This window comes from Mobula hypostoma, chromosome 16, assembly GCF_963921235.1.
Source record: "Mobula hypostoma chromosome 16, sMobHyp1.1, whole genome shotgun sequence".
Taxonomy (NCBI): domain Eukaryota; kingdom Metazoa; phylum Chordata; class Chondrichthyes; order Myliobatiformes; family Myliobatidae; genus Mobula; species Mobula hypostoma.
In genome coordinates, this window is record NC_086112.1 from 14,754,438 (window position 1) to 14,765,319 (window position 10,882).

Sequence of the window (10,882 nt, forward strand, 5' to 3'; positions counted from 1 at the left end):
TAGTAAATCAAACCTAACATACCAAGATTATCATACTATTAAAAAAAAACAAAAACAACTAATACAAAATGATTTTTGCCATGGCCGACAGGGAAGAATATCATAGAATCTCTGCACAAAACAGGGATACTTTTTGACATCCATGTTGAAATTGAAACTTGGTATTGAAATAATGGAGTTACACTTAACTTTCTATTGTGAAGTCAAGCACTTATCACAATATTGTACAGGAGAGTAAAAACTTTGAATACATCCTCCAGAAGTCCCACTCCTTCATTTCACTGTCAGATTTATGGTGTAGCAAGGAAAGAGCCAAAATATCTGATCAATATTACAATTACATTATATTGCAAATATGCCTAAACTTTAACCATCATTTTATAAAAATAATAAACTTTGCTTGCCCTACTCCAAAGTGGATGAAATTGGGAAAGCCAAATTAGCTAAAGGGCTAAATTTAGGACTGTTCCTAAAATTGCTCCAATACCTCCATGTTTGAAACCATATCACATATTAACACACTTTGTAAACAGGGTGCTAAAGAACAATTTCCAATGATGGGTATCCAGTTTAACCAATTATAACTGATCAATTCATATGAATGAAGCCGCCAATTTTTCCCCCAATAATCAAACACTTGTTCTCTCTATTATCTAACTACAGTCTAGAACCTCACATGAACACTGTACTATATCAATTATTCTCATGCATCTGATTCCCAAAAAAGCATTTAAAAAGGATTTATTTATATACTTAAAGCAAGCCTTTATATAGCAGCAATCACCAACCTATTTTTAGGTAGGTACATGGGACATCAGTGTACCAACAGTTACCATACGAAATGCGTCAGGTTGGTGTTTGAAGCCGGACTGAAATCACATGAAATTAGCTCCAGGATTCCAACATTTCCCATTTTGTATAATCCTTAATAATTATTCCTTCACTAATCTTTCTTAGATTTAAAGAAAACTATCTTCTGGGGCAAAAACAGCCTAATACAGAGATTCAATAAATGCCTAAACAATTGCTGACTAAATGGGTTGTACTTCCAATTCCCTATTCTGAACTTTTGCAACACTGAATTTGAACATCCTGCTCACCTACCCCCACATCAAATTAGCATTTTTTCACTGACTTATTCAGTGTACACATGACTTTTTTCAATAAAAAGGTCATATTGGTAATAATGGTTAGTTTTACCAATTTACAGGTAAGTTTTAAAACTAACATTTTTACATTTCGATGTCAGTAACATTGACAGTGAATAGTAAAGGGAATGAAAATACCAATTAAGCCAGAACTATTCTCCAGATTGCATTTTTTCAAATTTCTATTTTAATATATTTTTTATCAAAATGCAAATACCTTGTTCAAAGCTACATTTGCTAAAATTGAAAACATCTCCAACCAGATTTGGTTTGGAAGATTTGGTTAAACTAACTAGCCATATTGACTTGCAAGGGATCAATTCCATGACTTGCTAAATATAAAACTAATTGGGATACTCTGCACAACATCCATGAAGTTTAACAACCTGAAAAGTTAAAAGGCATAAATATTTGTTGCAGCGTTAGCTGCAAGGAACTTCTCCTATTTGTATTATGTTAATTGGTTCAAAAGACATCTTGAATCTAGTTCTCATCCTTGTACTAACAGTAGTTACCTCCTGTAACTCCCCATTAGTCACAAGGCAAGATACAGGATCCATCTCATTTTTAAATTGTGAATTGAAGAGTTATCAGATTCTTCACCCAATTACTCAATTGCGTGCTTAATGTCAGCAAGATACATAACTAATCGCCAAAAACAAACCCATACGGTTGTGCACTATTATCTGGAATTAATAATAACTAGATCGAAAGAGATCAGTAGTACTGGATTACATTCTATTAAATGAAAACTCCCAAGCGGAGGGCAAGTAAAAAAAAATCAGCATCTTCTGCAGTGAATAAGAATTGTCTAATTTTATTATTAGGGTTTATAACTTTGTTAAAAGCATCAAGTAAAATCTGGCACAGGACATGAACAGGTGAACATCTTAAGGAAAATAAGACTAAAGTGAATTGAACACTATTCAAGGGCCTGGGGGCTAAGTAATGTTAAGGGGAACAACATTAAAAGGTTTTAAACACACCTTTGAATACACACAGGGGGTGGTGGGGGATTCAAATATCACCATGAAACTACCTGTTACCATATCATCTTTTGGGACGAAGTCCACCATTCCTACTCAGACTGTTCTGTTTGTGGCCCACAGCAATGCAGTCCTCTAAAATGCACTAGGTAACCCACTCTGTTCATTGACAATAAAGGGTCAGCCTGACACTCCTAGGAATGAATTGGAAATAAAAGCACTCATTGAGCAAGGGGAAATAAAAATCATGCCAAGAGACCAGAACAGAGATCTTGGAAGGTTAAACAAATTAAAGACTTGAACATAGATTGAAAGTACAATGAACGCAAATCAGCGAATGCTAGGGTGAGGTGGGGGGGGGGAAGGGGTCATTAAATGAATTGGGATACAGAAAGAACAGACTAGCTCAAGAACAGTGGGAAAGTCAGGCATGGCAGCACCGGAAAGCTCATATTTAGAATGTTGCGAGGACAACAATTAAGAGTTTAAGTAGATTTAAAGACAGTGAATGCAATTAACAATTCAATCGCTGGAATTAAATAGTAAATCTTAACCTATCAGGAAGATGTTGCAATTAGCTTCAAAATCCTGTGTATGTGGTCAGAGAAGCAAGGGCTGAGAAGGAAAACAAAACTCAGGACTTCATCATGATAGACTGAGCTCAGTGAAAACTAGTCCCTCAGAATTGTATCTTGCCAGAGAAAAGCTGGAAATGACCTTAACTTGCCTCTACAATAAAAATCATTTAACAGCAGATTAGTTACAGCCAAACTACTATCCTCAGGATATCCAAAGCAAACTGCACACTATCAATCAGAACTGGAAACCTAAAATGATTTCTCCCATTGAGCACGAGAACCCTTCAACCCCCCCCCCCATAGGTCAGATTAATTAACAGGCTGCACTTGAACCTGGGCTTCCTGGTCCGCAAGATAGTTCAACTACAAATCCGGGTTAACACTAACTAGAAATCAAAATTCATTAGTTATGAATTGCATGGGAACGCGAGTGCAAGTTTTTGCATAGAAAAAAATCCGTTGTCCACACAAACATTCAAGACAAAATATTATTATTTTCTCTGCAAAAACATAATAGCTAGCAAGTTCGTCTGGGATTACAACTTTTGCTTGGATTTTCCATACTCATGGTTTTAAAAAAAATACTCCTTGAAAACTTTAAAATGGACAACTTCCAAAGATTTTCTTTTGCAAAAGGGTCAGGCAAGTACTGCATTGTTCGGTACTTGATGCACTGATTGCTCTAGCTTAAAGCGAAAAACATCTAGCTAGAGTGCCGTGTCAATGAGAAGACTGTCACTGAACGGAATAGGTTCTGCTGCAGTACTTTAAACAACATGCTCAGATCAACTCTGCTGACACGGCAGGTAGAGCAAACTCTATACCAACCCAACTACCCCCCCCCCCCAAAAAAGGAGGCCAAAAGATACCTACGCCTACAATATTTACGATAAATCGTAGTACTTGGATTTGAAATAACCTATAACAGGTAGTTCACCATAAATGTAATATTTTTTCCCCCTCTTCAGCTTTAAATCTCAATTTTAAAAGCTAAGTTCCAATCAAAACTCGGGAACCCTTTGAAAATATACATAAGAACATTTGCGCTCGAACCAAAGGACGCCCTTATGAACTGAAGGTAGACCGGAGGATTTGACGTAGACGGTTTTTAAATGGACGGCACTTCAATTCTAGGTCAGCCAGGCGTCTGGTCAGGTTAAGCAGTCAACGCAATGATAGACGACTTCTTCATAAATTATTCATGAAATTAGACACGATAGCAAATATTAATTTAATGAATATAACATTACGTGACGATCAGCAACTAAAAGATACGACGTTCTACACTTTTGCAACAAGATTCACCCAACGACGAGGCCACGTTTGCTGTACCAATACTACCTACGCAAATTAATCTGCAAAATGACCGCCTGCAAGAGGAAAAAAAATGTTCGACTAAAGCAGAGGAACAGGGCAAGGGAGAATAAAGCTCGTTCATCTCCCAACACAAATCACCAAATGCAAGAGCATTCGGGTAAAATGTGGGCGCAGTATTTTTTTAGTTAAGTTGGTGTGTATTCAATTAGGTTTAATCGCCCTGCTGGGCTAAACCGGTGCCAGACCACCCCCATCCCCCTCACGACCACCACCATCTCTTAAAACAGTTTAGCAACTTCGTCTAAGATTAATCATCTCCGGCAGATACCCCGAAAGACTCGGAGCAATTCACGATTTGAATTTTTAATTCACTGAATTTGACGGTCGTTAATCATTGCGATTTGGAACATACCTAAGCTGTTATGCAAATACGGTATATCGCGATTGAAATGGCTACTGCAGAGGTTAATCAGCCTCGCCTAATCGCTTCCCAACACACATCACGTAGTCAGTGTCTCCATTTAATAACGCTGTTAGAGAATCGTCTACAGTCACGCAAAACTATTTTAAACAACGAAGTTTATTATTTCAGTTACAAAACATTTCAATATCATATCCAAACTTTACCCTCTATCTGCTGTAGAATACTAAAATGTGCATGACATATAATGTTTGAGATTAAATGTCAATTAACATCTGTTAACGAAATAGCAGCAGCAGTAGTGGGCGACAGAGACACCGAAGACCGATTCCAGTCAGTTGAGTCTTGTTTTAAGGGAACAATCCAGCTGGTCAAGTTTTACTAAGGCTATGTATGGCAAGTTATCGGCTCAGGAGGAAAAACATATTAGACATAAATCATGTTAACAAGACTGTCGTTGTTTTTTGCGTTTGGTTTCTGACCCAGAGAAAAAGAAACTTGGGGATCAGACGTGTGTGTTTTCAGCCAAAACGCGATGGTTTAATTGAAATATATAATGAATCAATGAATAGCTGATAGTATAAGTTTTTTTCTCTTTTAAAAATTCTTTTCTCCGTCCTCCCCCCCCCCCCCAACTCGCCCCACTTTTCTACTGTCGGCATCCGAACTGTCAGTCATTACCGGTCCCGTTAATGAAAAGTTGGAATACCGTTTAAAGAAATGATAAACCTTCCCCACCCGCACCTTTGCATTTTGAAAGGCCTCCAGCGCTCGGAAGGCTGTCTCTGTCAGTTTAACATGAAAGACGGTGAGTTTGCCGGGATTCGCTTTCCCACACGACAGCCCGTAACGTTGATCCTCAGCAAGCGCTGCCGCCATCTTGGACTCGGCCCTCCAGCATCAGTGTGATGTCCCTCTCATCGTCCACGTTCCCCACTTTCCTTCCCCGGGCTCTGGAGGAACCATCCAGCAGAGCAACCGAGGAGGTAACTGTGGGGCAAATGCCTGCCGCCCAACTTCTTTGGACAAGCACATCCCGCCCAGCTCGCCGCCTCTTCGACCCTCTCATTGGCTCACTCCATCCCAACCGCTGGCTGGCATCCCTGCTTCGTGATTGGTCCGCCGGAACATCCATCTTCCTCGCTCGGCCCAATAAGCGAATGGGCAAACAGGATCCTTGGTGCGGCGATGAGCAGAATTTTGGCCGGGTGGGTGGGGGCGGGAGTTAACCGCCGGCGGGTCTGACGTCACGACGTCGGTCGAAATCTGGGCACGGGTGTGTGACCGCCCTCTGGTCCTCGCGGCGTTGATTGGCAAGTGTACGTCACGGGCATCGGATCTCAGACCAGTTGTAATCGGATGACATACGATGGGTCATTTATATATGTAAATTAGGTGACGTTGCAGCCATGCCGAGAACCGTCAGCAGGGAAGTTGCGAATTCGCAGTGACGTTTATTGAGATGAGTTATCACAGGGTCAGATTGCTCATGTCCTATATTGCCACAGTGACAGCACTTCAGTGGTACTCCAGAGCCGTCGTGTGAGTTCAATGTATATCTGTCTTCCTCTGATTAACTGAGCCAAGAAAGAGGAATCCCATAACTTTTATTGTAGCCACATCCCGTCAGTCCAGCAATCGACACTCAGCTCGAACGGCTGCATCTACCAGCACATCGACTGGAGGGCCTGGGATCTGAAACACTGTCAGGGTGGCAGTGAGGGTCTCCCCTTCAACAGGAACGGCTTCATTCGGAAGGCTGTCCTTGACTGCTGCAAGTTTGGGACAAAGGAGAATGGACTTAGACTTAAGCTTAAACAGACTTCAACAGCTTTTTCAAACGTAATCTTCAAGTACGTGGAGGGATGGCAGAAGTTCCTGCAGGCTTTTCGAGAGAAGGAGAACGCTGTCATTGGTGAAGGTGCAGTCACGTTTCACCATCCCCAACCAGAAGGAGCATGTGGTCACATTCCACATGTTGAACTCACACGTATCCGTTCTGGACTTCCTCACCCCCCCCCGCCCCCGCCTTTGATGGTGAGGGTGCAGGAAACTGTGCCGACATTAAGGATATGTTCAGGATCTGGACAAACAAGCACCAGGTGAAGGTCAAGTAGAAGATGGATTCGAATGTCTCCATCGTCCACCTCCTCTCAGTCTTCACCGTTGGACGGAACCGCGGTTACACGGTGTGTACTGGTCAACCCAGGCTGTGCCGTAACTGCAACAAGTCAGGACACATTGCAGCCCAATGCAGTGCAGTGATCTGCAAGAACTGCAAACAGGAAGGCCACCAGACAAAGGATTGCCAGGAGAGGCTGGTCACCTCTACGAAGACTGCCCAAAACTTGCCGGCTCCTATGCACAGGCAACATAAGGGGGAGCTGGGCGATGATAATGCTGGGGCAAACGGCGACAGAGGCCCTGGCCATTACTAAAATGCAGACTGTGACTGGGAAAGGCAGGTCACCTCGAGCTCCACAACATGAGGAGGAGTCCATGGAGGATGGGAGGGCTGAGGGCCAGGAAGAATGATGCATGATGAAGAGGAGGAAGTCTCAGAAGATACCACCCAAGAAGCAAAAATAAAAGGAATTGGGAAGGAAAAGCAGGGCAGCGAACAAACGCCGCCAACCTATCCTCTTCGGAGGATGAAGCAGGTACAGGAAACTGGTGACCCAGGCAGAGGAAGCCCCAACCAGGAGAGGAAAAGGTAGAAAGGGAAAATACCAATGAGGGAGTTCTGCTGACCACCCACAGCCCGAGGAGTCTGGGGCAGCATGGTACCCAGTCCACATCAACTCCGGAAAGCCGGCAGTTGTACTGAGGCCTCGGTCCCCCAGCTGCGGGAGTTCAGGAGCAGACCCGCATCCGGTGCCCCCCAGCCCAGAGAGGTGGAGGGTGCATGTAAGACCACTGCGGGATGTTAGAACTTGCCCCCAGTCACCACACCCAGGAGAGGATCATCCCTAGTACCTGAGCCAGTGACCAACCACCCAAGTCAAGTCACTTTTTATTGTCATTTCGACCATAACTGCTGGTACAGTACACAGTAAAAACAAGATGTATTTCAGGACCATGGTGCTGCACGAACAATACAAAAACGACACTGAACTACGTAAAACAACACAAAACTACACTAGACTACAGACCTACCCAAGACTACATAAAGTGCACAAAACAGTACAGGCATTACAATAAATAATAAACAAGACAATAGGCACAGTAGAGGGCAGTAGGTTGGTGTCAATCCAGGCGCTGGGTATTGAGGAGTCTGATGGCTTGGGGGAAGAAACTGTTACACAGTCTGGTTGTGAGAGCCTGAATATTTCAGTGTCTTTTGCCAGATGGCAGGAGGGAGAAGAGTTTGTATGAGGGGTGTGTGGAGTCCTTCATAATGCTGTTTGCTTTGTGGATGCAGAGTGTGGTGTATCCCCCACTCCATTCACATCAACACACCCAGGAGAGGATTATCCCCATACCTGAGCCAGTGACCAACCTTTCCCCCTTCTCCAGTCACATCAATATACCCAGGGGAGGATTATCTTCAGTGCCTGAGCCAGTGACCAACCTCCCCCAGTCACACCACCGGTGTCACCACATCCGGAGGAGGATCTTCCCCAGTACCTGAACTCACAGAAAGTGCAGCCGCCATGGCTGAGTGACCAGCATAAGAACTGTGTCTCAAGAACTAACCATGGACTTAAAACTGGCATCTTTGAATATGCACAGTGTAAAGAGAACAGTACAATAAGTCTTTGCCTTACAGTGCCTGGTCAAGGTCAAGGCAGATGTGACTGGGAGTGCAGGTTACTACTGTTGGAGGTGGTCTTAATGGTGGCTCCATGGTTTGTCAGTGTAGTCGGGGGGCTTCCAGCCTGGGGACTTTGCTGTGGGGAGTCAACTTCACAGTCACCCAAGTCAAAGAGGTGGTTGGGTTGAGGGGGAGCCCCCTAATAACAGATGTAAAGTACCAAAATACTCCGCTTTAGCTATCAATTTTCTCTTTGTGTCAGAGCTCATCATGGTCATATCCACTGATGTTCTTTTCTGACCTTTGCCTTTTCTGAGCCACCTGTCACCTACAGGAGGACCAGAAAGCAGATAGGGGGACGTGGAAGCTGAATGTTAAGCTGCTGACCCCAGAGAACATTAAGGAACTAGAGAGGGAGTACACAGGTTGGAGAACCTTGAAACCCCTCTTTGATTCCCCTGTTAGTTGGTGGAAAGCAACCAAGGAGAACATTGGGAGGTTCTTCATCCGCAAGGGGATCCAGAAAGTAAGGCAGGGTCAGAGGGAACTGCGTAAGCTCCAGACAGAGTTGCAGCAATTTCTCCTGCAGCTTAAGGGAGTGGGTGTGAGGGAGGAACCATAGGAGGTGAAAATCCATCAATCTCAGCACTTCACTGCCAAATCTTCCAAGATCATCTTCCAACCCATGGAACAGGAAATGACGTGCTCACATTTCTTTTTACAAAAGGTTCACAGGGGGAGCTCTGCAACTCACAGCCTTAAGGAAGAGGATGGCTCAGTGGCTTAGTAGCATCCTCATAGATGGACATCTTGAGGATCTGTAGATCCTTCTATGCCAGTCTGTATGACACCACAGTCTCCCAGAACTTCCTGTCATCTCTCACAGAGCTGTTAGACAACAGTAAGCGGACGAGTCTGGACCAGCCCCTGATCCTGGAGGAGCTAACTGGCTCCATCCGTTCCTTTACTTAAATAAAACTCCCAGAATCCACGGCTTACTGGCTGAGTTGTAGTAGGCACTGTGGGCCCAGATCTGCTGGAACTGTACAATGCTAGCTGGCAGCATGTCGGACTGTATGAGGAAGTGCATCGTTACCCTGGTCTACAAGCAGAAGGGGGAAAGGGATGACATCAAAAATTGGAGACCCAATTCGCTCTTGAATGTAGACGATAAGATCCTGTCCAAACCATTGCCGACAGGGTCAAGTCTGTTCTGGGTCAGGTGACCCACCTGAACCAAACATGAGATGTATGTAGCAGGAACATCTTTGACAGCCTTGAACTGCTGAGGAACACCATTTCCTATGTGCAGGACATGGGTGTGTGTGTTTACCAGGCCTAGGAGAAAGCCTTTTATAGAGTATCACACACATACATGGTGGAAGTACTCTCCAAAATGGGATTTGTGAAGGGAATCAGGAATTGGATCCAATTGCTCTACACTGATACCTGTAGAGCAGTCCAAATCAAGGGGTGGGAAGCAGATAGCTTCCCCATCAAGTCTGGGGTCAGGCAGGGTTGCCCCACTCTCCCCTGTCTTGTTTGCGTGCTGTAGAAAACCCTTTGCTGAAGCCATCAGGAAGGACAAGAGCATAAGAGGGGTGATGCTGCCAGGCAGTGGGGGCACCCAGGGAAAACCTCCCTGTATATGGACGATGTCATCACCTCCTGTTCAGATCTGTAGTCAGATCGCAGATTAATCAGCATCTGTGACCAGCCTGAATTGGCATCAGGGGCCAGGGTTAACCGCACAAAGAGCGAGGCCATGCTCTTTGGCAAATGGCCTGAAAGATCCAGTGTCCCCTTCGCCATCAGGTCCGTTTACGTGAAGGTGCTGGGGATGCAGTTTGGAGCGGACAAGGTGTGCGAGAAAAATTGACTGGAGCGGTTTAGGACGGTAAAGCAGAAACAGGGCGCAGGAGGGGGAGGGCCACTGTTAATGTCAGTCCACTGTTACGAGGGAGGGAGAGAGGGAGCCAGGCAGAAGAATGGAAATTATAGGCCAATTAGTCTGATCTCAGTGGTTGGGAAAACGTTGGAGTCAATTGTTAAAGATGAGGTCTCAGTTTACTTGGAGGCATATGATCAAATAGGCCAAAGTCAGCATGGTTTCCTTATGAGAGAAATCTGCTGGAAATAACCAGCAGGATAGACAAAGGAGAATTATTGGAAATTGTGTCCTTGGATTTTTAGAAGGCCTTTGACAAGGTGCTGCACATGAGGCTGCTTAATAATACCCCATTGTATTACAGGAAAAATACTGGCGTGTATAGCAGATTGGCTGACTAGCAGGAGGCAAAGAGTGGGAATAAACAACACCGACTGTGGTCGGAAACGCCCACGTAGGACACCTCGGAGGAAGCACAGGTATAGGTCGGGGTTACAAGTGTGTTTAAGGAAACAGGGTTTTAAACTCCCTATACCAACTGCCTTGCTGACGAACGTGCAGTCTTTGGTGAATAAAATCAATTATCGCAGAGTTAGGGCGTTGAATCAGAGGGACATTAGGACCACGTGTGTCCTTTGTTTCACGGAATCCTGGTTAACTCCTTCAATACCGGATGCAGCGATTCAGTTCGGCGGGTGTACTATACACCATCAGGATAGGTCTATAGAGTTTCTCAAAAGCAGAGGTGGAGGAATATGCCTCATGATCAACTCCCCTTGGTGCACAAATA

The 10,882-nt window shown here is 44.3% G+C and overlaps 1 protein-coding gene across 1 annotated transcript in view; it reads right to left on the bottom strand.

Annotated features, from left to right (window-relative positions):
• Positions 1 to 5,515, bottom strand: part of ell2 (elongation factor for RNA polymerase II 2) — an 88,767-nt gene extending 83,252 nt beyond the window's left edge. Inside the window, exon 1 of the mRNA XM_063068574.1 lies at positions 5,195 to 5,515. Coding sequence (XP_062924644.1) covers positions 5,195 to 5,329 — 135 coding nt within the window. The 5' untranslated portion in view covers positions 5,330 to 5,515. The remainder of the gene's footprint in view (positions 1 to 5,194) is intronic.
• Positions 5,516 to 10,882: the final 5,367 nt, after the last annotated feature.